The sequence below is a fragment of the Oncorhynchus mykiss genome, chromosome 20, assembly GCF_057628025.1.
Source record: "Oncorhynchus mykiss isolate SJ-2025 chromosome 20, ASM5762802v1, whole genome shotgun sequence".
Lineage (NCBI taxonomy): Eukaryota > Metazoa > Chordata > Actinopteri > Salmoniformes > Salmonidae > Oncorhynchus > Oncorhynchus mykiss.
In genome coordinates this window covers 17,561,667-17,587,888 of record NC_143041.1, presented here as the reverse complement: position 1 = coordinate 17,587,888, position 26,222 = coordinate 17,561,667, and the positions used below count along the sequence as shown (strand labels likewise).

The 26,222-nt window shown below is 41.6% G+C and overlaps 2 protein-coding genes across 7 annotated transcripts; one reads left to right on the top strand and one right to left on the bottom strand.

Annotated features, from left to right (window-relative positions):
* Nucleotides 1-4: 4 nt before the first annotated feature.
* rpp30 (ribonuclease P/MRP 30 subunit) lies at nucleotides 5-2,583 on the bottom strand. The gene is made up of 11 exons (XM_021575778.3): nucleotides 2,427-2,583; nucleotides 2,077-2,132; nucleotides 1,933-1,989; nucleotides 1,746-1,811; nucleotides 1,581-1,649; nucleotides 1,377-1,466; nucleotides 1,122-1,238; nucleotides 997-1,026; nucleotides 861-898; nucleotides 661-740; nucleotides 5-288 (listed from the first exon to the last, which is right to left on the bottom strand). Exons 1-11 carry the CDS (start codon nucleotides 2,506-2,508, stop codon nucleotides 170-172), a joined length of 804 nt encoding a protein of 267 aa, XP_021431453.1. The 5' UTR covers nucleotides 2,509-2,583; the 3' UTR covers nucleotides 5-169.
* kif20bb (kinesin family member 20Bb) lies at nucleotides 2,568-23,892 on the top strand. Of its 6 annotated transcripts, none has more exons than XM_021575770.3 (27): nucleotides 2,568-2,717; nucleotides 2,944-3,058; nucleotides 3,245-3,334; nucleotides 3,620-3,757; nucleotides 3,867-4,005; nucleotides 4,215-4,399; nucleotides 4,503-4,557; nucleotides 4,691-4,900; nucleotides 4,992-5,175; nucleotides 5,262-5,408; nucleotides 5,518-5,680; nucleotides 5,779-6,054; nucleotides 8,731-8,870; nucleotides 8,963-9,092; nucleotides 10,626-10,830; nucleotides 12,520-12,581; nucleotides 12,677-12,796; nucleotides 12,930-13,080; nucleotides 13,181-14,338; nucleotides 14,445-14,569; nucleotides 14,712-14,879; nucleotides 15,285-15,431; nucleotides 16,148-16,330; nucleotides 19,929-19,994; nucleotides 20,076-20,205; nucleotides 20,320-20,453; nucleotides 23,284-23,892. In XM_021575770.3, the coding sequence occupies exons 1-27, from the start codon at nucleotides 2,662-2,664 to the stop codon at nucleotides 23,365-23,367; spliced, it is 4,761 nt and encodes a 1,586-aa protein (XP_021431445.2). In that variant the 5' UTR covers nucleotides 2,568-2,661; the 3' UTR covers nucleotides 23,368-23,892. The 6 variants fall into 6 exon arrangements, with proteins under 6 accessions (XP_021431445.2, XP_090068543.1, XP_090068542.1 ...); XM_090212416.1 differs by having other exon boundaries at nucleotides 2,634-2,734; XM_090212415.1 differs by having other exon boundaries at nucleotides 2,635-2,730.
* Nucleotides 23,893-26,222: the final 2,330 nt, after the last annotated feature.

Here is a 26,222-nt window from a genome sequence, read left to right as displayed (position 1 = left end):
CCAATACATTTCAAAATTCTCTTTAATATAAAAGAAAATGTCACAAAACAATTGTCTACAAATATGGAGCATGTATCCATAAAAGGCTAATTCCATAAACACATTCTCTTTCCATAAATAAACAGTTTCAAAATCAAAACAAGCCACCACTTTACACAGTATTAGCAATCTACACAGTCTCAATCTTAGCCCTCTTTGACACTGGAGCATGCTCTTCCTCCTGTCTCTCAGTCAACGGCTGGTCTTTCTTCATAGTGTGTACGATACCCAAGGCAGTCTTTCTTGTTTCTGTAATGACAACATGGAACATAAATTGGTTCTCTTGTGCCGCCCACAAATATTGATTTGAGACTGATACCCAAGTAATAAATGTAGGTAAATGACACCTTGTGTTACAATTGTGTTATGATCACAACATTCACATTCCATGGATGGGCTACTAACTTGCCCTTTAAACCATCGACTCCCTCAGCCGATAAGGTAAAAATCTGTAGTTCTGCCCCTGAACAAGGCAGTTAACCCACTGTTCCCCAGGTAGGCAGTCATTGTAAATAAGAATTTGTTCTTAACTGACTTGCCTAGTTAAATAAAAAAGATACATGGCATGACACAATGTATTAAATTGATTGACAAATGCGTAAAAGAATGCGGCCTATTTACCTCCATGTAAGTGGACAGCTCGACAGTTGGTTGAGATAGCAGCTTTGCCATCTCCTTCTGACAGCCCAAACAGAAGGCCTCTGGACATCATTCAGGATAATAGCAGTAACACGGGTTAACCTCATCACACCTGCATATAGTATGTCCCATATTCTAGTAGTCTACATCAAGTAGGTAGGTAATGTTTTATGAAAGGATACAAGTTGGCAATGTCGTAGGGTCCCCTCAACTCAAGGGGCTGAATGAGAGAAAAAAACTGGTTCAAGGTTCATTGCAGAAAGATATTAACATGATTGGTATCTAAGAGGGTAAGACAATATCTCATTTCTATCTTACCTTTTCTGCCCCACTGGTCACAATTACATTCTGTTTGAAAAAAATAAACATTGCTGTTACACGCACTGTTTGAAAATGGTAGGTGGATTAACAGGTGAACAATAAACCATGAGGAGTTGATATACCTTCCCTTTGCACGTCTCCATGAGACTGATGGCATTTGCGATGGTGTATCTTCTCATGGTGGAGTCTCGAATAGCAGGTGTGTAACTTATCTCAAAGAACACACCTCTTTCAATTGCCTTACACAAGCACAAGTAATATCACTTTTACTACATAAAAAGCATTCAGTCCAACCAAAAGAAACAGGTCGTAGGCAAGTCTTCAAATCAGTACAAAGTATGTTGTTAATTCAAATACTGAGAAGTATAGATAATTACCCCATTTATTGGAGATCTTTTGAAAAAGAAGGGTTGTTTTTCTATCACTGCTACACAAATGATGTCAACATCAAATGTCATGCAGGCTGCCTATTGAAACAAGTAGAAGGCCAAAATTAGCAGAAGGTCATCCTATTATCAACATACATTGTCAGTAGCGGATGGTAATACACAGTGATAATGATCCTGAACAAAAGTACTAACATGAAACAACTTCTCTGTTGTAGGATAGACAGCCACTAAGTCATAGGCTTTGTACTCTGCATTTGGTCTCTGGAAAGGGATAGATGTAACGTTAGTTATTTGAAAAATTGTGCAATATGAATACTGTCAGCAAATGCTCAAACTTCTACAGTATATCAGACTCACAAAGTGTGATGGGTCAGAGGCCACAACTGTCAATCGGTTTAACACCTTGATTGGTCTGGATTTACCCTGTGCAAAAGGAAGGGGATATTACCTATTATTTCGATTCCCAATGCATGGAGAAACGGGATAGGTAACATCATGAAAAAGTATTACATGATGTATCAACATTATTATTATGCCACATTACCTGCACTATGGGAAATGTATCAAACAGCTCTAAGACACACTTTGGTTTGCCAATTTCCTGTAAACATAAGCAAACAAACGTTAAGGGTGAGGAATAGTTCTCTTGACTTCATGAGTCATAAACTGGGAACACTGAGGAGCTTACCTGTTTCTTTTGTTGCAAATCAACAACATAATTGATGGCAACTGTAGAGTATCCAACTGAAACATGAAAACATTAGCTACTTGATAAGCAAATCAATCAAGATATATTGTAGCTTGGTCTGGTCCTGCTACATATATGGCTGCCTAGGCTAGAAGTTAGCAAAGACGATTCAGCGAATGTGAAGTTTGGGCTACAGTAGCTAAACAGTTTGCAAATATAAACAAGCTTAAACAGCTATTTGCGGTGAGCTGCTAGCCAGTTAGCCAAGTTGAGAGCCATGGTCTTCTTTACGAGGTTAGTAGAAGCCAGCTAAACAGTTTTGCAAATGTGAACAAGATAAACATAGTTACGGTGCGCTGCTGTTTCAATAACACTCCGAAGTCGTTTCTTGTCGGTTGTGTAGGTAATATTCAAGTCCATGAACACAGCCATGTTTCCGTGTGTAAAATGTTAAACGTGCATGTGGATGGTGCGTTAACAGAATGCCTTATGGGACATGTTGTAGCCAACAACCGTATGCGGACTACAAGTTCTCTGATTGGTCCAGTTTAAAAATTAGACCGCGGTCAGCTTGTTCAAAAACGAATGGAGAGGACTGTAGCTAGCTACATCAATGTGTCGATGAATAAAAACACACAAACGTGAGTTAGTACAGTAGGTAAACGATTTTTAAAAATCCGATTACCAAAGATAGATGCATAACTTTTTTTACTCTGTCTGTGTCAACGTGTTTGCTCTTCTCTCTTTCCAGCAAGACACGACGGTAACACAACGGCTAGCCTTGCCTCGGCTAATTTATTGTAGACTAGCTAAAGAGTAACGTTAAAGGACTTCATCATAAACAATGTGAAATGTCTCTTTTTATAGAGTGATGGATACGTGTTTGGACAAGAAACCAGAGAGAGTGGGGCCTATAGTTGTTGAGGATTTGAGAAAGGACTTGTTTGCTGATTTTTCTGCAATTGCATCTGCTCTGCCACAGGTTTGATTTTGAATCTTGTACTGTACTGGGATTTTTCTTGATGTGACAAGCTAACGTTAGCTAACTAGGGGCTAATGTTATCAGATGTTTTAATATTATCTATATAGCTAGCAAAATTAGCCAATTACTTTAACTAAAAAAAACACAATACCCCAAGCAATTCTGTATATTAATCTCTCCCTACAGGATTGTGTAGTATTTGAGAAAGAGCATCTGCGGGTCTACCTAAGGATACGTCCCTTTACCACAGTAGAGAATGAAAGTGGTGAATCTCAGGTATTGTCCCATGACACATACAGTACACTGAGATGAGGATCATGATTGATCTGCCGCAAAAGGACCTTGATATACTGTAAAGTCACATTCTTTATTATTTCCAGTTATTACAACCAATGAAAAGTACCCTTGGATTGGATGAATATGACTTAGAAAATCCTCAATATAATTGCACCTGTGTCAAGACACTTCCTGCAGTAGCAAGGGGCAGGATGGTCAGTCAGTGGTCCTTTGCTGATCAGAGTGCATTTGTTGACGTGCTCCTTTTCCTCTGTTTAAATCCAGGAATGTGTGTCCTTGGAGCCACCAGACACTGTTTTACTCAGGGCTCCTAGGAGCTCTTTATCAACCAGACGACAAACCAGTCACGCAGATGGTGACAAATCAGTCACTCAGACCACCCAAAGATTTCAGTTTTCTCAGGTAAGGCCTTTTCCAGCTGTTTAATTAGTAGCTATCTGTAAAGATTGGCTTATCAAAAAAATGGGTGTGAAGTGTAGCCATTTTTCCTAAACTGTTTACCCCCCCCCAGGTATATGGCCCTGACACTACACAGAGGCAAATGTTTGATGGCACAGTGAAACGTCTGGTCAGAGATGTTCTAGAAGGAGGAAATTCTATTGTCTTCACATATGGAGTCACCAACGCCGGGAAGACATTCACATTCCTTGGTCAGAATTCTTTTAGCATGTTTCAATTCGCATTTGACATTTTATTGTTGGGTTAAGTCATTTTTCATAAGCTGTCTTACGTTTTATATACAGACAAATTTGCCCTTTGGCCTCTCGGTTTCATAACAGATGCTCACCACAATAAAAAATAAATAAAAAAGTGACTGCTACGGGTTCATGTTAAACACTTTGTCTATTTTTACTTCCAGGCCCTGATAGTGATGGTGGAATTCTTCCAAGGTCTTTGAACGTGATCTTCAACAGCATCGAGGACCGGGTCTATGCACAGAACAACATCAAACCACATCGATGCAGAGACTTCACTAGGCTCACAAAGGACCAGCAGGATGAAGAGTCTACTAATAAGCGAAACCTCATGAGACTGTCAAAGGAGGTGAGGTTTAACAGTATAACCTCTCGCACAATTCCCCCCTGCTTTGCATTCTTAATGAAATGTAAATTAGTCTCATTCTACTTTCTTTCCCACTTTTCTTCAGAGTGATTTTCTGAAAAGCACGATGAGCTCCACTTGCAGGTCAACAATACTGGAGGGTAAGACACTTGTTGCAGGCCTAGAGTATGCAAAGTACAGTAGCTATGTATGTATTATGAGTTTCTTGATACTATGTGACACATTTTTCGTTGTTACAATTAAAGATGTAATGTAAGATCTGTTGTTTGACAGGTTCCTCCTTGAGCGACATCAGTGATCAGGGGGAAGGAGACAGTTTCTGTCTGGATGTGGACTCTCACACTAAATACTCTGTGTGGGTTTCCTTTTGTGAAATCTACAATGAGAATATCTACGACCTACTGGAGCCCATTCCTAATGGCTCACATAGGAGAACCGTCCTTCGGCTGTCCCAAGACATCAAGGGAAACACCTTTGTGAAAGGTAATGTCACTTTGATTGAATATGTGATGAATTCGCCTAGAAGCTATGGGATTTCAGTTCATACAGAACATACACATGGTTTCTCTTGTAGATTTAAAGTGGGTTCAAGTAAATAATTCAGAGGAGGCTTACAAAGTCCTGAAGATAGGAAAGAAGAACCAGAGTTTCTCCTGCACAAAGCTCAACAATGTCTCAAGCAGAAGCCATAGCATATTTTCCATTCGTATCTTGCGGATTGAAGATGTTGGTATACCCAGAGTCCACACAATTAGCGAGTAAGTGACCAAGTTATTCCATTTTTTTTCTCCTGCTTTTCTCATGATTGTCTTGTTTTAATTCATAGTTGCGTGTTATGTCTAAGGTTGTCGTTGTGTGATCTGGCTGGATCTGAGAGATGTGCAAAGACTCAGAATAAAGGAGTGCAGCTAAAAGAGGCTGGCAATATCAACACCTCATTGCTCACTCTGGGCAAATGCATCAATGCGTTGAGACTCAACCAACAAGCAAAGTGAGTATTTGACCTGTATACAGATTTAGTCTTTTACAAACACTGACTGCATGTTTGTTTCTAATGAACCAATATAATGCTCCTTTCATCCTATGTAAATATTTTCCAGGTTCCAACAACATGTCCCCTTCAGAGAGAGCAAGCTCACACACTACCTCCAGGGCTTTTTCTGTGGTAGAGGGAAAGCCTGCATGATTGTCAACATCAACCAGTGTGCCTCCATGTACGACGAGACGCTCAACGTCCTCAAATTCTCTGCCATCGCCCAAAAGGTCAGCCAGAGGAGCTTTTTGTAAGGAAAAGTAAGCTTGTGGTTCGTAATATATGTGGCCAAATTGCTCATTTATTTAATTTCTTTATGACTTCTCAGGTGGTGGTCCTCAACATCAAACCAGTCCCTGCCATTGCTCCAAAGAGATCTGCCAGGGATGTGTCCCTCATCATCAACAATGCTGGCCGCAAGAACCTGTGGAGTAGGAGGGAGAGCTCCATGGTGGCTTGGGAAACGACTCTAGAAGATGTGCAGGAAGATGGGGATGAAGAGGAGGATGATTATGAAGAAGAGGAAAGTTGCGATGAGAGCATGGCAGAGGAGACCATTCTGGAGGCGGGAGAAGAGGACAAGACGGTGCTTGAGGACTTCAATGTAGGTTATGTTCATATTCAGTATGTTGATATGCTGTTTTTTTTTCACTGACTTTACACGACTTTGAAAAATCCTCCTTTTTATAAGGAGGATGGGATCCACCTGAATAATTTGGGTTCCTGGATCCTTTCACAGCTTTATAAGGCTGCGTTGAGTGATTTATCAATGGCCCAGCTCAATTAATCCCTACCATTGTGTCGCTGAGTTGTCATAATGCTTCAGCAAATGTACATTATCCCAGGGGCGTTGGTAGACACAATGTAAGTAACCTAATTAATGTAGCTTAAGAAACAAGGTTCATGAAATCAATAACTTGCTAATAACATGACATCCATATTCTGATTATCTCTGAAACTCACTTAGATGATACCTTTTAATAGTAGTTGCAGTACATGGTTATAACTAGAGGTCGACCGATTAATCGGAATGGACGATTTAGTTAGGGACGTTTTCAAGTTTTCATAACAATCGGAAATCTGTATATTTGCCAGAATTTTACGTAATTATGACATAACATTGAAGGTTGTGCAATGTAACAAGAATATTTGCAGGAAAGTGCTGTTTAAATGAATGCTTACGAGCCTGCTGCTGCCTAACAACTCAGTCCGACTGCTATATCAAATCATAGACTTAATTATAATATAATAACACACAGAAATACAAGCCTTAGGTCATTAATATGGTCGAATCCGGAAACTATAATTTCGAAAACAAAAAGTTTATTCTTTCAGTGAAATACGGAACCGCTTTGGAGCACCTTAAATTAAATGTAGGGTAACAAGGCAAACTCCGCTCCATCATTCGTTGAATCAGATGGCTCATTCATCACACAACCCACTGATATTTTTTATTGGCAAGATTAGCAAACTTAGACATGACATGCCAGCAACACACACTGACCCTACACATCCAAGTAGAACTAAATCTATGCCTACTAGAAAGTGTGTGCCCTCAGACCTGGAGGGAAGCAAAAGTAATTATGCTACCTAAGAATAGTAAAGCCCCATTTACTGGCTCAAATAGTCGACCAGTCAGCCTTTTACATTAGTAAATTTTTGGAGAAAATTGTGTTTGACCAGATGTCAAAGTGGCGCAGCCATCTAAGGCACTGCATCTCGGTGCAAGAGGCGTCACTACAGTCCCTGGTTTGAATCCAGGCTGTATCACATCTGACCGTGATTGGAAGTCCCATAGGGCAACACCCAATTGGCTGGGGTAGGCCGTTATTGTAAATAGGAATTTGTTTTTAACTGACTTGCCTAGTTAAAAATAAATATTTTAAATCCTATTTTACTGTAAACAAATTGACTAGACTTTCAGCACGCTTATAGGGAAGGACATTCAACATGCACTGCATTTACAAAATGACTGACTGGCTGAGTGAAATTGACAAGATTTTTGGGAGCTGTTTTGTTAGACTTCAGTGCGGCTTTTGACATTATCGATCATAGTCTGTTGCTGGAAAAACATATGAGTTATGTCTTTACACCCCCTGTTATATTGTGGATAAAGAGTTGCCTGTCTAACCGAACACAGATGGTTTTCCTTTTAATGGAAGTCTCCAACATAATCCAGGTAGAATCAGGAATTCCCCAGGGCAGCTGTTTAGGCCCCTTACTTTTTTCAATCTTTATTTATGACATTCCACTTGCTTTGAGTAAAGCCAGTGTGTCTATGTATGCGTATGACCCAATATTATACATGTCACCTACTACAGAGAGTGAAATCACTGCAACACTTAACAAAGGGCTGCAGTTTCAGAATGGCTGGCAAAGAATAAATTAGTCCTAAATATTTCAAAAACTAAAAGCATGGTATTTGGGACAAATCATTCACTAAACCTCAACTAAATCTTGTAATCCTGTGCAACATGACTAAACTGCTCGGAGTAACCTTGGCTTGTAAACTGTCATGGTCAAAACATGTTGATACAACAGTAGCGAAGATGGGCAGAAGTCTGTCCATCATAAAGCGCTCCTCTGCCTTTTTAAAACCCCTATCAACTAGACAGGTCCTACATGCCCTAGTTTTGTTGCACCTGGACTACTGTTCAGTCATCTGGTCAGGTGCCACAAAGAGGGGCCTTAAATTAAAATTGGCTCAGAATGGAGCAGCGCGGCTGGCACTTAAATGTACACTGAGAGCTAACATTAATATGCATGTAAATCTCTCATGGCTAAAAGTGGAGGAGAGATTGACTTTATTACTTGTAAGAAGTGTTGACATGTTGAATGCACCGAGTTGTCTGTTTAAACGACTAGCACACAGCTCTGACACCCATGCATACCCCACGAGACATGCCACCTGAGGTCTCTTCATAATCCCCAAGTCAAGAACAGACTATTGGAGGCGCACAGTACTACGTAGAGCCATGGCTACATGGAACTCTATACCACATCAGGTAACTGATGCAAGCAGTAGAATCAGATAAAATATTAAAATCAACCTTTATGGAATGGCAGGGACTGTGACAGAGATTTTGTATTGCAGAGATGTGGTAGTTGTTTAGTGGCCTGAGGGAACACACTTATATGTTGTGAAAGGTGTTATGGAATATTTTAATTTGTGAATAACTGCCCTAATGTTGCTTGACCGCAGGAAGATTAGCTGCTGCCTTGGCCTTAATGGGGACCCTTAAGTACAAATATAAAATATGGATTTGATTGTGTATTGTAGGGCCAGTTTGCTCTGGTGGAGGAACTGAGGGAGAAACTTCTGAAGGAGGAAGCTGAGAAATTGGCTTTGGAGTCTCATATCCGTGAAGAGGTCACCGTCGAGTTCATGGAGCTATTCTCCAAAATGGAAAGTGATTACAAGTAAGTAGTCACATTTCTCTCTCTTTGAACGATCTGTCAATCTTGGCCGTTGTCTGTAGATGCATTGACTGAACAATGTTTTTGTTATGCAGTGAGCGTCTTTCCAAAGAGAGGGAGATCATCGAGGACAGAGCGGACAAGAGGTTGGAGATCCTGAAGAATTTAGTCAGCAAAAGTGTCAGAAAGTGTGCAAGTGTCACTGGTGACGAGGAAATGACAAAGGTAAGTCATATTCACATCACAGGTGTCATGTCTCTGACTTATCATTAAATGTGAAGACTTATTTTATCAAATCCATTCTCTGTAATTATTATCACGTGATTAAACTAATGTTAATTTAATTAACTAGGAAGTCAATGTACCATGGAAAATTTTGGTTTAGAGAGTCATAATTTTCAGACAAACACTTCAAATAATTTAATTTCTGATCAATTAGCCTTCTAATTATGAATTATTATTATTACCTTCCGTCAGCTTCATCTGAACCTCGTAAAATTATTGGTTATCTGCACAAACCCAGCCTTATAAATCATCCATTCACAAATTGGCTCAATTTATTTACTAACTAATTAAACAATTATAGAATATACATTCCATAATAAAATTATACAGTTAGTGGACTAAACAAAAACAGTTTGGTTATAACACGATTGATTCAGAGAGAAGATATGGGGGTTTTGGAAGGATGCTGGGACCTGGGAAGCTTTTCTCACAAATACATATGCCACTAACGATCGTTCATTCGGAAAAGCAATGCATTGTATTTACGTGAAGGTTGCTTCGATTGTTGAGCTGGTGATGTGAGGCTCTGGTTTGCACAGTCGATGTTGCCATTGTCCTTTGTAGATTCATCCGGGTTGTCGTGTGAGAGGTTCATGTGATCTGAGGTTTATCTCACTCTGGAGATGCTTCTACGTCGGTGTTCTCGTACTAGATTTGCGCATATGTTCAGCTGCAGTTTGATATATGATAGTTTAGTATGCACCTCTTTAGGTGATCAATAGTTCAGAGCTCATACCATTTAACGTGTGGAGCAAGCTCTCTCGTTTCCTGGTCTGTGGAGTTGAAATTATAATAAGACCTTTTAAACGTGAGTACAAGTCCTCACGGTATTTGGAACTGAGTTGACTTTTCGTCATGGAGGCCTTTATTCAAGAGTGGAAAGGGGGTTGGTTCATTTCCAACCAATGTCTATTCACTTGGGTGTGGCTACTGACTTATTTTAACTTTACATGTGAAGCCAATTCTCAAATTTTTAAAGATTAACATTACATAATTTTGCAAATAGTTTAATGTTTACTCATTAATTTTATTCAGTAATTAGATGCAAGCCTCATAACTGAGGAACCAGTATAAACAGAGTTAGATTAATGTTGTTGTATTGTCTGTCATGAGGTCACAAACATGAAACAAACTGGACCGGGTCAATGCTGGCTTCTCCACTGACCGTTTACACGTTCTTCAAAATAGGAATATTGGTAAATTGTCAAATTCTGGGATGTAGTAGAATTTGTTCTACTGTGACCCTCTCTCTCCTTTATGGCATGGTCAGGGAAACCAGATTCTCTGCAAGAAATGTACGAAGTGATTGTAAAGGGGGGTGTTCACATCTCTGCTAGCCAATTCACTGAAATGGCTAGTGTCGTGACACAGGTTATAATATCAGATCATGCAGAAAATACAACTTCACCACTAACATCCTTATCTGTCCTTGTTTACTGAGTTGAGTTCGGATGTCTTTGTTGTCCCTCGCAGGAGGATAAGGTAGAGCTCTTGGAGGGGATCATTGACGCAATGCGAGACGACCTGGCTAGAATCAGGAGGGATGCGGAGGCTGCACAGACCTGTTTAGTGGACCTGCCTGAGTCTTCTGGCACTGTAGCCAGCCCGAGGAAGCAAGTGGATGACTTATCAGAGGAGCTCCTCAAGACCCAGCAGCAACTCAACCTCAAAACAAATGGTGTGTGTATAGTATGTCTCAACTGTGATTTTTTTTTTTTTATGTCTGATAAATATTCAGGATTTAGCTTAAAGGGATGCTTTGGGATTTTGGCAATGATGCCCTTTATCTACTTCCCCAGAGTCAGATGAACTCATAGACATAAAAATGGTATCCATGTGTCCAGTATGAAGGAAGTTGGAGGTAGTTTTGCATGCCGATGCTAACTAGTGTTAGTGCAATGACTGGAAGTCCATGGGTATCTTCTAGCATCCTTCCTTCATACTGGACAGAGATCTGACTCTGGGGAAGTAGAGTGCCATAACGGCAAACTGAAATCAGGTTTTTAGAAATGTTTGCAAATGTATTAAAAATGTATAACTTATTTACATTAGTATTTAGACCCTTTAGACCCTGCTATGAGACTTGAAATTGAGGTCAGGTGCATCCTGTTTCCATTGACCATCCCTGAGATATTTCTTCAACTTGACTGGAGTCCACCAACCTCAATTGTTTGGACATGATTTGGAAAGGCACACACCTGTCTATAGAATATCCCACAGCTGTCAGAGCAAAAACCAAGCCATGATGTTGAAGGAATTGTCCGTAGATCTCTGAGACAGGATTGCGTCGAGGCACAGATCTGGGGAAGGGTACCACCATTTTTTGCAGTATTGAAGGTCCCCAAGAACAGTGGCCTCCATCATTCTTCAATGGAAGTAGTTTGGAACCACCAAGACTCTTCCTAGAGCTGGCTGCCTGGCAATACTGAGCTATCGAGGGAGAAGGGCCTTGTTCAGGGAGGTGACCAAGAACCCGATGGTAACTCTGACAGAGCTCTGGAGTTCTTCTGTGGAGATGGGAGAACCTTCCAGATGAACAACCATCTCTGCAGCACTCCACCAATCAGGCCTTTATGGTAGAGTGGCCAGACGGAAGCCACTCCTCAGTAAAAGGCACATGACAGCCCGCTTGGAGTTTGCCAAAAAGGAACCTTAAGACCTTAGTCTGATGAAACCAAGATTGAACTCTTTGGCCTGAATGTAAAGTGTCACATCTGGAGGAAACCAGGTACATCCATATGGTGAAGCATGGTTGTGGCAGCATCATGCTGTGGGGATGTTTTTCAGGGACTGGGAGACAAGTCAAGATCGAGGCAAAGATTAACGGAGAAAAATACAGAGATCCTTGATGAAAACCTGCTCCAGAGCGCTCAGGACCTCCGACTGGGGTGAACGTTCACCTTCTAACAGGACAACGACCCTAAGCGCACAGCCAAGACAAGGAGTGGCTTTGGGACAAGTCTCTGAATGTTCTTGAGTGGCCCAGCCAGATTCTGGACTTTAACCCGATCAAACAGCTCTGGAGAGACCTGAAAGTAGCTGTGCAGCGACTCTCCCCATCCAACCTGGCAGTTGAGAGAATCTGCAGAGAGGAATGAGAGAGACTCCACAAATACAGATGTGCCACGCTTGTAGCGTCATACCCAAGAAGACTCGAGGCTCTAGTCGCAGCCAAAGGTGCTTCCAACAAAGTACTGAGTAAATGGTCTGAATACTTAAGTAAATATGATTTAGATATGGGGGGAAAACGTGTTAATACATTTTTGAATAAGGTTGTAATGTCACAATGTGGATGCACTGTAGATATAGGGCCTTATTGCCAAAATTCCCAAGTATCCCTTTAAGTGTGTTTTCTCTCTGTTTACAGAAATGGACGAAATGAGCATGGAATTGAAACAATTGTGCGGGCAGCTAGAGGATGCGAAGGAGGTAAGCCTGGCTGATATTGAGGTGTGTTTTGTTCCATGTGAATACTGAAATGTTGGGTTAGAGTTAATTGTTCTCCACATTTTGGTTTTATGCAGAATTTGGAATCTCAGACACGGACGTTTGAGGCCTTAATGGAAATCTGCCATGAGAAAGATGACATGATTACCAAGCTGCAGGAAGCAATAGACCAGAATAGTGAGGCTGCAACTAGGGATGTAAGTAAATTACTTACTTGAACTAATGATTTCATACTTGTATTAATGGTGAATATGGGGGTGCTTTGTAATATGTCAATCACAGAACCTCTATATGATAATATGCGTTCCATTTCACTATTTTTGTCAACAGGTGGCCTTGGTTGACTCCATCAAGGAGGAGATTCTGAGCTTGAAACAGAATTGTAAGTGTATGAGTCGGGAAAGTCCCAGTGCTGAGGAGGGCAGGAACCTCCATGCTGATGTCCTGGAAAACCTTGATGATCAGCCTGCCCTGAAGAAAGGTAGTCATAAAAGATGAAAGGAGTAACATCTTGTATCGGGGCTAATGGTCCTTATTTACTTTGAGTTCTGTATGTGTCTGACCAGCCCCTCTCTCTCCAGGGAGTCTTGAGGATGAGCGTGTTATTCTAGCAGGCGAGTTGGAGAAACTCCAGGCGGAATGTCATCAAAAAGACATGACCATTTCACAGTTAAAAGAAGAACATGAGGCGATGGTTCAGAAGTTGGAGACAGTCAAAGGAGAGATAAAAAGAATGAACGAAGACTCCGATGAGCTCAAACGCGAAAAGGTTTCGTTCGAACAGACCTTACAGAAGCTCACCAACGATTTGGAGGAGCAGACGGATGACTGTGAAGCTGTGATGGCTTTGCTGGAGAAAGAGAGGAAAGAGACAGCCAGGCTCTCTAAAGACAACAAAGCACTGGTCAACGGCATCTTCCAGCTCCAGCAGACATCACAGAAAGCGGAGTCTTCAGTGAAAACTCTCCAAACAGAACTTATCGAACAGACTGAGAGGTCCGCCAATCTTTTAGAGGAGCTAGAGGCAGCCAGAGCACTCTTGAAGGAGCTCGAAGACAAATCTAACGAAACATCCAAAACTATTGAATCCTTGACTTTGGAAACTGAACGACTCCAGAAGGAAGCGGAGGAACTGAAGGTCTCTTCTGTGCAGAGGAACGACTCAAAGTTCCATGGCACCATAGATGCCATGAAAAGGGAGTGTGAGAGTGTGGTGGAACAGTTGCTCCAGAAGAGCCAGTGGATAGCTGACCTGGAGCAGGAGCTCAACCAGGTCAGAGAGCAGCTCTCTGGACAGGAAGAACTCTGCAGCCAGCTGAGACATGAGCTAGAGACACTGCGGTCAGAGGCACAATTCAACCTGCAGGACTACGAATTAGAGAAGGGGGCTTACAATGAAATTACGAAGAGTTACTCTGACCTCGAACAAATGGCAGGCCACCTGAAGGAGCGAATCGTGGACCTGGAGGTTCAGGTGCAGGCCTCTGGAGGCAGCTCTGAGAGGGTTGTGGAGTTGGAGAAGCAGCTGGCTGAGAGGGAGGCCCAGTGTGGCGCTCTGCAAGCGAGACTAGAGGTGGCTCAGCAGAAACTGTCCCAGGTGGAAGAAAGTCATGTAAATAAGTCCAAGGAGAAGGTGATTGAAGACATGCGTCTTGCACTGACAGAGCAGGAGAGGACACAAACAGAACAGGAGCAGATTCTGGAGGCTAAGATGAAAGAGATTGAGGCTTTAAGTCGAGGTGAGTGGTCACACGATTGAAAAAGAAAATACCCACTCATTTAACCATGTCTTCATTCCGAATTTTTTGGGGGAATTTGCACCAATGTCTACATTTTGCATTTCAGAGCTGATGAGTTTGAAGGACAGCTGCCTTCCAAAAACCGTGAACAGTGCCAAGTTTTCTCATGTGATCAACTGTCCTGGCGAGAACGTGAAGCAGGAACGTCAGCGGACTGAAGAGCGCTTGAAGGTAAGCCGTCGTTTGATCACAGATCCTCATACTTATTCTCAAAGTCTCTCTGAAACTCTAGCAATTTACGTTTCTGTTTGAAGCAGGACCCTGTATGCACACGTGGTGAGGGAAGTAATCATTCCTTTTGATGTCCTCCTAGCTGGTTAATGAGCAGCATGAGGTGGAGAACCAGAAATGCCTTGAAAAGAGGGCAATTCTGATGGAGGGAGCCGACAGGCCAGGGCAGGAGGAGAGTCGGTGCTTGGCTCCAGAGTTGATGAGGGAGTGTCAAAAGGAGCTCTGCCTTAGCACGCTGCAGACTGAAAAGGTAATGGGATCATCCTGACTCTGATTTAATAAACACATTAGAACTGCTGGCCTTTATGGCATCTCTGGGTGCGAGGAAGTACTCAATGGAGTTTCAGAGTGTAGGAAGCGGGAAGTTGCTAAATGACATTCAGAATATGGGTTTCTGTGACCTAATCCCTAGTTTCTGCATAATTTAGCGGGACATTGCTAATTTTTTACCTTTCTAATCTCTGAGGATCACATAAATTCTAATAGCATTAACGTTGATCCATACATCATTGAAGTTACCAGCCTGTGTCTTATCACTTTCCCTCTAAATTATATGTATGTAGTTGCAGGGAAAGTGGGTGCATTTCACACAGCAATTGACAGTATTTCTCACCATAAGTGTTGTCTGCCTTTTAAGCTAATGTCTGTTTTCCAGGTGAAATTGTCTAAACAACCTTCAGAAAAAGAAGAGGAGAGTGTCTCTATAGTTGAGGCTCTCAAATTAGAGATGCAGGAGAGAAACGCAGAGAAAGAGCACAAGCTCAGGGAGCTCCATGACCACTTCAATTTCCAAACACAAGATGTCAGTATACATCAGAGAATAATTTATACTGAACAAAAATATAAAAGCATCATGCAACAATTTTAAACGATTTGACTGAGTTACAGTTCATATAAGGAAATCATTCAATTGAAATAAATTCATTAGGCCCTAATCTATGGATTTCACATGACTGGGCAGGGGCGCAGCCATGGGTGGGCCTGGGAGGGCCACCCTCTGGGGAGCCAGGAGGTCTTGGGCTGGCGTGTTTACACGTGGTCTGCGGTTGAGGCTGGTTGGACTTACTTATTCTCTAAAATGACATTGGAGGCGAAGCGGCTTATGGTAGAGAAATGAACATTACATTCTCTGGCAATAGCTCATTCCTGAGACATTCCTGCAGTCAGCATGCCAATTGCACGCTCCCTCAACTTGAATTATCTTGGCAAAGGAGAAATGCTTACTAATAGGGATGTTAGCAAATTTTTGCACAACATTTGAAAGAAATAAGTGTATGGACAATTTCAGAGGTATTTCATTTCCGCTCATGAAACATGGGACCAACACTTTACATGTTGCGTTTTATAGTTTTGTTCAGTATAGCTGCTTCTCATGTTTGACTATTTTCTTGTCATTTTTTTTGCAATTTCAGCCACAAAATCAGGGATAGACTCATCCCGGTAAGGGTGTAAAGAAACATTCATATTTGATTAATTGGATAATAAATAGGGGTGTGTGATGTTGGTCTGTCTGGGCAGGTACTGGACTCCCCGCAGGTGTCCACAGACGGCAGGCGAGCGCTTTGCTTCCCCAAGCTGGAGAGCCAGCTCACCCCTCTGCACCCCAACAAGCTGAACGTCCGGAGGCAGGGAGAGAACAAGTCTGTGAACATCAAAATCACCCGCTCAGCCAGGAAGAGGAATAGCAACGAGATGGAGAAGGTACATTTCAAAGTGTGTGTGATAGGATAACTGATATGTCTAGAAAAGAAGGTCCAGAAGACATTTGACTGAAAACCATAAAAAAAATTTAAAATGTTATTGTCACATGCATGCATTGAGTTATTGAGCTTGTTTTGGTTGATTTCATGCGGCAACCTTCCATTTGGGCCTTATTCTATTGTACTGATCAACATTTGCATAGAAGAAACAATCATATTTTTTTAAGTGTGCGCTCTGTAAGACCATTCCTTCATTCTCTCACACAAACACTTAGTTTGAGGCTTGAGCAAAGATAGTCTTGACTGGGAGAGACGTAAGGCAGGCTGGGGGGAGATTTGAATTAATAACGTTTTTGGTGACGATCAGCTTTGAAATGAGCAATATTTTTGCATTATGGTTTGCATATCACAAACAAGGTACTAGGGTAGTTGAAATGTTACCTTCAGCTGTAAGCTAGCAAGGAAAGTTAGCCTACAACGCTGGAAGCTACCGGTATTTTCTTTCAATGTGAAGTGTTCTAGCCTGAATTGGACATTGTTTTGCGAACAGTAATTAACGTTTTCAACATTTCTACATGCCATGTTGCCTTATTCATGTATGTTAACTCCTCTGCTGCATGAGCGGTGATGCAGCCAAGACTCAGTGAGTGCAGTGGTTCCTCGGGACCGGCTAGAGCTGGCAATGAGTAAGTGGAGCAGGCACGGTGCTCTTGCACTATAAGGGGACATCGGCTGTGCTGATTGAGAGACTTGGTCCTCTCTCAATCAGTAGACAACGTGAAACACATTTGACAGAACTGCCGGTAGGAACAAATTCTAGTACCGAACCGTTTTTCAGGTTCTATTAAGAAAAAGTACAGAAGTTTTGGTATACCGTGCAACACTAATAGGTGCAGTGAAATGTGGTGTTTTACTGGGTCAGCCATAGTCATATGGCGCCCCTGGAGCAAATTAGGGTTAAGTGTCTTGCTCAAGGGCACATCAACAGATTATTCACCTTGTCAGTTTGGGTAACGCTCTAACCACTAGGCTAACATGGCATATCAAATTTATTTGTCACATGTGGCGAATACAACAGGTGTGGACTTTACCGTGAAATATAACTACATATCCATTCAATCTCATTATACTTCCTCCAAAATGTAGACATGGAGAGCCAGTTCTGTCACTGGGTTGCCTTGCATTTGATTTAGTTTGTGTTTGTGCATGCATGTGTGAGAGATTTGAGTTTGAGGTGGAGGGGATGAGAACATCTTAACGAACAGACTGGTTATTACCCAGCCCTTCCAGAGACCAAGCCGCATATAGACAACTATAAACACAACAGTGTCTGTCCTCTCTCTCTGCACTGACAAACTACCTCAAAGCAACCCTTCTATTTGTTCAGTAGGATTAAGGTCAGTGAACAATAATAACAACCCTACAGAAGCTGAATTGTATAGATAGTGGCTTTGCGTTAATGTTCAGTCCAGAGGACCTTTCCAAACATTCTTATTGTATTATCCTGCTAAATCAACCCCCCCGTATGGCTTTCACTAACAGACCTATGCCAAAGGAACAAGAGCAACGTCAACAGATGAGGCTTATAAACAGTTGTGGGAACCTGGAACTACAAGCACAATCCCTTCAGTCAGATTGGACAGTATTAAGGTCCTGGTTGCTTTTCCTCCTTTTTTTAGAAACTTTGGAAAAAGTGGTAACAGATTTAACCAGATCCCTTTGAAATTAGATCCCAATTATGCTATACATGAATTTATATGCTGAAGAATTGACCCCTTTATTGTAGTGGCAGCCCTGCTTCTAGCTCCTAAGCAATTTTGCAGTATTTTTTTTGTGTGTTATTTCTTACATTATTAGCCCAGAAACTTTTTTTGTGTTATTACATACAGCCGGAAATAACGTTTTGGATATCAGAGCAGCGGTAACCCACCAGCATTAAGAAATACAACTTTCACGAACTGGATCCTTTGTTTGTACCCCCAAGGGCAATTTAACTTATTCCAGAGGCTGCTCCAAAAAACCACTGGCGGAGAAGAGGAATTCGGAGTGGACTTCTGGTCCGACTCAGGAGGCGTACACACCATCCACCACTTCTGAGTATATATTACTCGCTAATGTTCAGTCTCTGGATAATAAAGTAGACTAGCTCAGGGCGAGGATCTCCTTCCAAAGAGTTTAACAGAATCTGTTAGAGTTCTGTTTAACAGAATCATGGCTCTTTCGGGATATACTATCCCCAGCCATTCAGCCATCTAGGTCCTCAGTACATCGTGCCGACAGGAATAAAGAACTCTCTGGGAAGAAGAGGCTGTGGTGTATGTTTCATGATTAACTACTCCTGGTGTGTTTGTGATAACATACAGAAACTCAGGTCCTTTGGTTCACCCAACCTAGAATACCTCACAATCAAATGCCGACCGTATTACCTCCCAAGAGGAGTCTCTTCGGTTATATTCCCCCTCAAGTCGATACCACGTCGGTCCTCAAAGGACTACACTGGACTTTATGCAAACTGGAAACCACATAGCTTAAGGCCGTGTTTATTGTAGATGTGGATTTTAACAAAGCAAATTTTGAGGAAAACACTTCCGAAGTTCTACCATCACATTGACTGTAGTACTCGCTCTGGTAAAGCATTGGACCATCATTAAGCTTGTGGCCCTGGGTCTGAACCCCGCCCTGTGCAACTGGGTCCTGGACTTCCTGACGAGCCGCCCCTAGGTGGTGAAGGTAGGAAACAACACCTCCACTTTGCTGATCCTCAACACGGGGCCCCCAGGGGTATGTGCTCAGCACCCTCCTGTACTCCCTGTTCACCCATGACTAGCCACGCACACTTCTAACTCAATCATCAAGATTGCAGACGACACAACAGTAGTAAGCCTGATTACCAACAATGACGACACAGCCTACAGGGAGGAGGTGAGGGCCCTGGGAGAGTGGTGCCAGGAAAATAACCTCCCACTCAATGTCAACAAAACAATGGAGCTGCTCGTGGACTTCAGGAAAAGGCAGAGGGAGCATGCCCCTATCCACACAGACGGAACTGCGGTGGAGAAGGTGGAAAGCTTCAAGTTCCCCGGCGTACACATCACTGACGATCTGAAATGGTCCAACCACACAGACGGTGCGGTGAAGAAGGCGCAACTGCACCTCTTCAACCTCAGCAGGATGAAGAAATTTGACGTTGTCCCCTAAAACCCACAAACGTTTACAGATTCATAATTGAGAGCATCCTGTCGGGCTGTATCACCGACTGGTACATCAACATCGTCCGCAACCGCAGGGCTCTCCCAGTGGTGGTGTGGTCTGCCCAACGCATCACCAGAGGCAAACTACCTGTCCACCAAGACACCTACATCACTCGTTGTCACAGGAAGGCCAAAAAGATCATCAATTTCTTAATTCCATTATTTTTCCTTTTAGATTTGTGTATTATTGTGAATCGTGTTTAGATACTACTGCATTGTTGGCGCTAGGAACACAAGCATTTTGCTACACCCGCAATAACATCTGATAAATATGTGTATGTGACCAGTAAAATTTGATTTGATACAACACTGTGTGTCACTAATTCTGAAATTGTCTCTGTCCCTTAGGGCCCTGTGGAAAGTGAGAACAAAAAGAATATCAAGTTGAGGGTGAACAACAGAGTGAACATGCAGGTGAGAAGAGAATCTAGACTTATAATCCTATTTGACTGTCACTAGTAAAGCTTATCCTGTGTATACATGTCATGTCAACAGTCGCCGACAGTGCTCAGTGTAAAAACAGACCAGAACAAGCAATGGACACCAATGGAAGCCAAAAAGGATGGAACAGTCCAGAAGATTGGGGACTTCATCCAGAGTTCCCCAACTCTGCTTGGGGGCGAAGGTTAGCAAGACCTGGCTGTTGTCCTTTACTGATGTCAATGTTCTGTACACACATCAGACATTCAGTCATATATATACACACACACACACACTACATGTCTGTCTCTATTCATAGCTAAGTCAATTATGGGGATTGTAAATGGAAGATCTACCAAGCGAGAGAGAGCCACATCAGTGAAACCGAAAAGGACCAAGAGGAAGCTGTACAAGACCGAGATATCCTCTCCTCTGGACATCCCATCTCTTCCGGTGAGTGGCAACTGGGTGGAACTTGGCCTCAGAAGCCCAGGCTTCTTATGTTCTCTTTGAAAGCCTGGGAAAATTCTCCTCGGGAAGCCAATAAAAAGGGGTAGTGTTTGCTGCCCTACAATGGCAAAAGCAGTAACTGTGCCAACAGTAAAGCCATTTCTCAGTTTCAATGTTTTGTTTTGTTAGCCAGCTATTATGTTGTTGTTGGATAAGTGATGTATCTTCATTATGAATTAATATTTTATGCATATCAACCATGACCGCTGATTTAATGTATGAACCCTAAAATGCAGACTGCACTCTGCCTTTGTATGACCTTAAACAACTATATGGGTAAGGCAAAGCGAGCTATCAACGATCTGTAAATGTTTGTCCAACTTTCGTGTAAATGTTTATGTTAGATGGAAACTATTTGAGTTCCAACTGCATTTAATGGTTTAATGTAGTTATGTCTTCATGTTTTGAATGTTGTATTGTAGTAACCCTCAAGCATTTTTCCGCCATAAGGTAAGGACTATTTCATCACGCAGAAAGTTTATACTTAAAAATATATATATATATATTTGACTGCAGTATCTACATTCTAAATGTGTTCATCTGTTTTTGCTTGTATGGTATTTATTTGACTTAGTGGTCGTGGTTGATATGCGTAAAAAAATGACTTCATAATAACATAAAGCATCAGTGCTTCATCACTTGTCTACCTACAACATACAGTTGAAGTCGGAAGTTTACATACACCTTACCCAAATACATTTAAACTCAGTCTTTCACATTTCCTGACATTTAATCCCTGTAAAAATTCCCTGTTTTAGATCAGTTAGGATCACCACTTTTATTTTAATAATGTGAAATATCAGAATAATAGTAGTTATTTCAGCTTTTATTTATTTCATCATATTCCCAGTGGGTCATACACTCAATTATTTGGTAGCCTTGCCTTTTTAAAATGTTTAACTTGGGTCAAATGTTTTGGGTAGCCTTCCATAAGCTTCCCACAAGAAGTTGGGTGAATTTTGGCCCATTTCTCCTGACAGAGCTGGTGTAACTGAGTTAGGTCTGTTGGACTCCTTGCTCGCACACGCTTTTTCAGTTCTGCCCACACATTTTCTATAGGATTGAGGTCAGGGCTTTGTGATGGCCACTCCAATACCTTGACTTTGTTGTCCTAAAGCCATTTTGTCACAACTTTGGAAGCATGCTTGGGGTCATTGTCCATTTGGAAGACCCATTTGCGACCAAGCTTTAACTTCCTGCCTGATGTCGAGATGTTGCTTCAATATATCCACATAATTTTCCAGCCTCATGATGCCATCTATTTTGTGAAGTGCACCAGTCCCTCCTGCAGTAAAGCACCCCCACAACATGATGCTGCCACCCCCGTTCTTCACGGTTGTGATGGTGTTCTTCGGCTTGCAAGCGTCCCTCTTTTTCCTCCAAACATAATGATGGTCATTTATGGCCAAACAGTTCTATTTTTGTTTCATCAGACCAGAGAACATTTCTCCAAAAAGTACGATCTTTGTCCCCATGTGCAGTTGCAATCCGTAGTCTGGCTTTTTCATGGCGGTTTTGGAGCAGTGGCTTCTTCCTTGCTGAGCGGCCTTTCAGGTTGTCAATATAGGACTCATTTTACTGTGGATATAGATACTTTTGTACCCGTTTCCTCCAGCATCTTCAAGGTCCTTTGCTGTTGTTCTGGGATTGATTTGCACTTTTCGTACCACAGTATGTTCATCTCTAGAAGACGGAACGCGTCTCCTTCCTGAGCAGTATGATGGCTGCGTGGTCCCATGGTGTTTATACTTGCGTACTATTGTTTGTACAGATGAACATGGTACCTTCAGGCATTTGGAAATCCCAAGGATGAACCAGATGTGGAGATCTACTGTTTTTTTTTTTTCCTGAGTTCTTGGCTGATTCCTTTTAGATTTTTTTCCTTCCCATGATGTCAAGCAAAGAGGCACTGAGTTTGAAGGGAGACCTTGAAATGCATCCACAGGTACACCTCCAATTGACTCAAATGATGTCAATTAGCCTGTCAGAAGCTTCTAAAATGTGATATTTTCTGGAATTTTCCAAGCTGTTTAAAGGCACAGTCAACTTAGTGTATGTAAACTTCTGAACCATTGGAATTGTGATACTGTGAAGTAATGTCTGTAAACAATTGTTGGGAAAATGACTTGTGTCGTGCACAAAGTAGATGTCCTAACTGACTTGCCAAAACTATAGTTTAACAAGAAATTTGTGGAGTGGTTGAAAAACGTGTTTTTAATGACTCCAACCTAAGTGTATGTAAACTTCCGACTTCAACTGTATTTGTCTGTACAGCAAATGAACTGTAAAGCCATTTTTCATAGTTTCACTGTTTGTGTCGATACTGTTCTTTGCCTTTGTGTGGCAGAGCTGGTAACTGCATTCAGAACACGATGGCCCAAAGCCAAAGTGTTTGCCTTGCTTTTTACTTTGTAGTTACTGCAGGTTTCACACAAAATAACTCTGCTACTTAAACTTTGTCTGACATGATAGGGTAATGGGCACAGGAAAACAAGGGAATTCCTCTCCTGGGGAGAAATGTAATTTCTAATTAGAGCTAATCAAATATGAGCGTTAACAGCCAGTGAGCGTTTCCAATGAAACAAAACAAAAATCCAATACTTAAGTTTTCCATACTTGCATTAACAAGATTTGGCGAGATGGTCCGATGTCTCATCAGGTGGTGGGACTTTGATGGTTTCTGTGTAAAAACTGGATCTTTTTAAAGAATCTATTTAGGTGGCATTAACAAACGACTGGTGCAAGCTAATATTGTTTTGTTCTTATGTTGCAGATCATTGGTCTTGATCAAGATGAGAAAGAAAGCGACCATCTAATTATCAGGAGGCAGCTTAGATCAAGAACAGCAAGGAAATGACTTCGTCAACAGTGGCCAGGAGTTGATATTGCTTACTTGATTTAAAAACTATTGTTAGAAAACTAGCCATGTACATATGTGAATATTTTCATATTTTGTTTCTCATTCTTTTACATTGTTTTAAACTCTTATTTTTTAAAATTGAAAATAGTATACACTATAGGAAACATGGCAAGTACCAAACCATTTTGTAAATGTACATTGGAGACCCAGCCTGTGATTGGAGCGCAGTAGACAAGGGACACATTGGAGGATGGAGTATTGTTTTGTCCTGCTCGAATGGGGCCAAAAGTGTAGAATGTCATGGTCATTTATTTTAGTGGCAGCCGTCAGGGGTGGTTGTCATCTGAAGAGAGTAAATAATACAGCTCATCTCTCACCCCTTCTCTGTGGTGGGCCCCTGAGAGGTCCCACTCTCACAGTCAGTCTCAAGTGGGCAATTTAATGGGACAGTTGCCAGTGTTTGTCTACGTCATTGCTGTTGTCATTGAAAACATGTCTCTGATTAAATGCTTTTTCTCTGCATTGCCTGGCTGTTTTTTGTAAATAATAGACAAAGCATTAGAATTCATAATAACCTACAGGAATTGAAGTCTGGTTAAAGCCACTTCAATAGAAAATGGGGGGCAAGGTTGTGCAGATAGACTTTCTGGCTCCTAAGCAACTTTGCAATATTTAATTTTTTTGTACATTACTGCACTGTTGGTGCTAGGAACACAAGTGTTTCCCTACACCCGCAATAACAGCTGCTAAATATGTGTAAGCGACCAATAAGATTTGGACCATCTGTTTAGCAGGGTATCAAGAGACCATTGATTTATCTTGTTTACTCCCATCAGCATTTTTTTTAAAGCAGTTGGATAGCAATCTGTGTCTCAGGATCCCGTGGGGAGAGACCAAGTAGAACATCCTGTTGAGGGTAAGCATGCAGGTGAGAAGAGAGTATGGAATCTACTCAACTATATCACTATGCTACAAATTGATGTATACCATCTCTGAACTTTGCTTGTTAAATTTCTACTGTATCTTGTCCCATGTCAACAGCCCCCTACAGTTGACAATGTATAAGGAGACCACAAAGAAGAAACCCCACTAAGTCTGTCTTAAGGTTTACATCTGTTTTGCCTGTCTTCTTTTAGTGTTCCCCAACTGCTCAGCAGTAAATGTTAGCAAGGTCATTGATTTATCTAGTTTACTACTATCAGCACTTTAGAAACAGTTGGATAACAATCAAATCAAAGTTTCTTTGTCATGTGTGCCGAATACAACTGGTGTCGACCTTACAGTGAAATGCAAGTAGTCTGGGTAGCCGTTTGATTACCTGTTCAGGAGTCTTATGGCTTGGGAGTAAAAGCTGTTGAGAAGCCTTTTGGTCCTAGACTTGGTGCTCCGGTACCGCTTGCCATGCGGTAGCAGAGGGAACAGTCTGGCTGGGGTCTCAGATTATTTTTTTGGGGGCATTCCTCTGACACCGCCTGGTGCAGAGCAGAGCGACGACCACAGCAACACAGTAAAGACACAACATGACGGGTGGGAGCATCTTTTTCTTACATAATTAGAGCGGGGTTGTTTTTCATAACACTTTTGCATTTAACATTGTGGTGGGCCAAGGCAGGAAGAGCTGCGTTATTTAGCGCCCTGCACATTTTTGTTTGTACAGGTTGCTTGTCTGTACATTATTGGTCTCGTGGGGCCATCCTTCCAATAGAAGGTGAGACACCTGGACTCCTGAAACTACTACATTATAATGCCGTATATATGCCAGTCCAATTTATTATGCCTAGGGCTGTGGCGATCACAACATTTCATCAGCTGGTGATTGTCAAGCAAATTACTGTCGGTCTCATGTTAATTGACCGTTAATTAACATAAACACAGCATCTCCTGGCTTCCACACACAGCCTACAAGCCACTGATGGAGACCTTTGGAACATTACATTTGAAAATGTCTAATAAATCCACCTTCTCAAAAAATCCATTGATTATTTTAGACAGGTCTAAAGAAACATGATAAGAAGAAAATGTAGTCTAGTTCAGAAGAACAGACCAGCATACTCTTGAGTTGTCCTGATCTGGCTATGGCTGTGGGCTACACTAGTTAATTTAGCAGACAAGATTTGGTTAGAATTCCATGGCATTATTTAATGTTCAATAGTATTCATCATACTAGAAAATAAAGGAATCAAATAGAAAGGATATTTTTGCAAAATGAGTTGACTGCGCACATTCTGTGATTTGACAAAGTCACACACAAAAAAGGCATTGTTTCTTGCTTTACGCTGGGCACAATTCACAAGTGATAGGCTAATATTGTCACCCATCAGACTGTTCTTGATTTAATCTTGTCTTTACATATGTTTAATAGAAGCCATCACACTGTTTTGTCTCGCAATTGCACAGCCTATAGAAATGTTGCGCAACATGAGCTCATGGGCTCTCATGAAGTGTTTGAATAGATTTTCGATTACATTTGCATTGATGTCAGAGTGCCTGGTACTCAGAGTGCTGAGTACCAGGCAGTTAGCAAGTTTGGTAGGCTGCTAATGACCATCAGAAGCATCAGAGCTTGGAGAAGCATAGTTACCGTGACTAAAGGGTCATGTGGAAGTCTCATCTTAGTTTGTGTGTTTGCTCCCTGATGAGTGGGGATTTTTTTGTTGTTGTTGTTAAAACATTCTAGTTAATACATTCAAATGCAGCGATGTTGTTTTAGTGTGTATTAGAAATTAATGAAAGTCCTTCTCAAAAGCCAAAAGAAGGGTGACACCAATTTGACTATCCTTCCCTGTCCCATCCAATTGTATGGATTTTTTTATTTATTTTACCTTTATTTAACCAGGCAAGTCAGTTAAGAA

Coding starts and splice junctions, on each gene's coding strand:
- kif20bb (XM_021575770.3), top strand. CDS start 2,662: ATGGAGAGGACTGTAGCTAGCTACATCAATGTGTCGATGAATAAAAAC. Junction 2,718..2,943: donor ATGAATAAAAACACACAAAC/GTGAGTTAGTAC, acceptor CTCTTTTTATAG/AGTGATGGATACGTGTTTGG. Junction 4,901..4,991: donor GGGAAACACCTTTGTGAAAG/GTAATGTCACTT, acceptor TTTCTCTTGTAG/ATTTAAAGTGGGTTCAAGTA.
- rpp30 (XM_021575778.3), bottom strand. CDS start 2,508: ATGGCTGTGTTCATGGACTTGAATATTACCTACACAACCGACAAGAAA. Junction 1,990..2,076: donor ATTTGCAACAAAAGAAACAG/GTAAGCTCCTCA, acceptor TTATGTTTACAG/GAAATTGGCAAACCAAAGTG. Junction 1,812..1,932: donor ATACATTTCCCATAGTGCAG/GTAATGTGGCAT, acceptor CCTTTTGCACAG/GGTAAATCCAGACCAATCAA.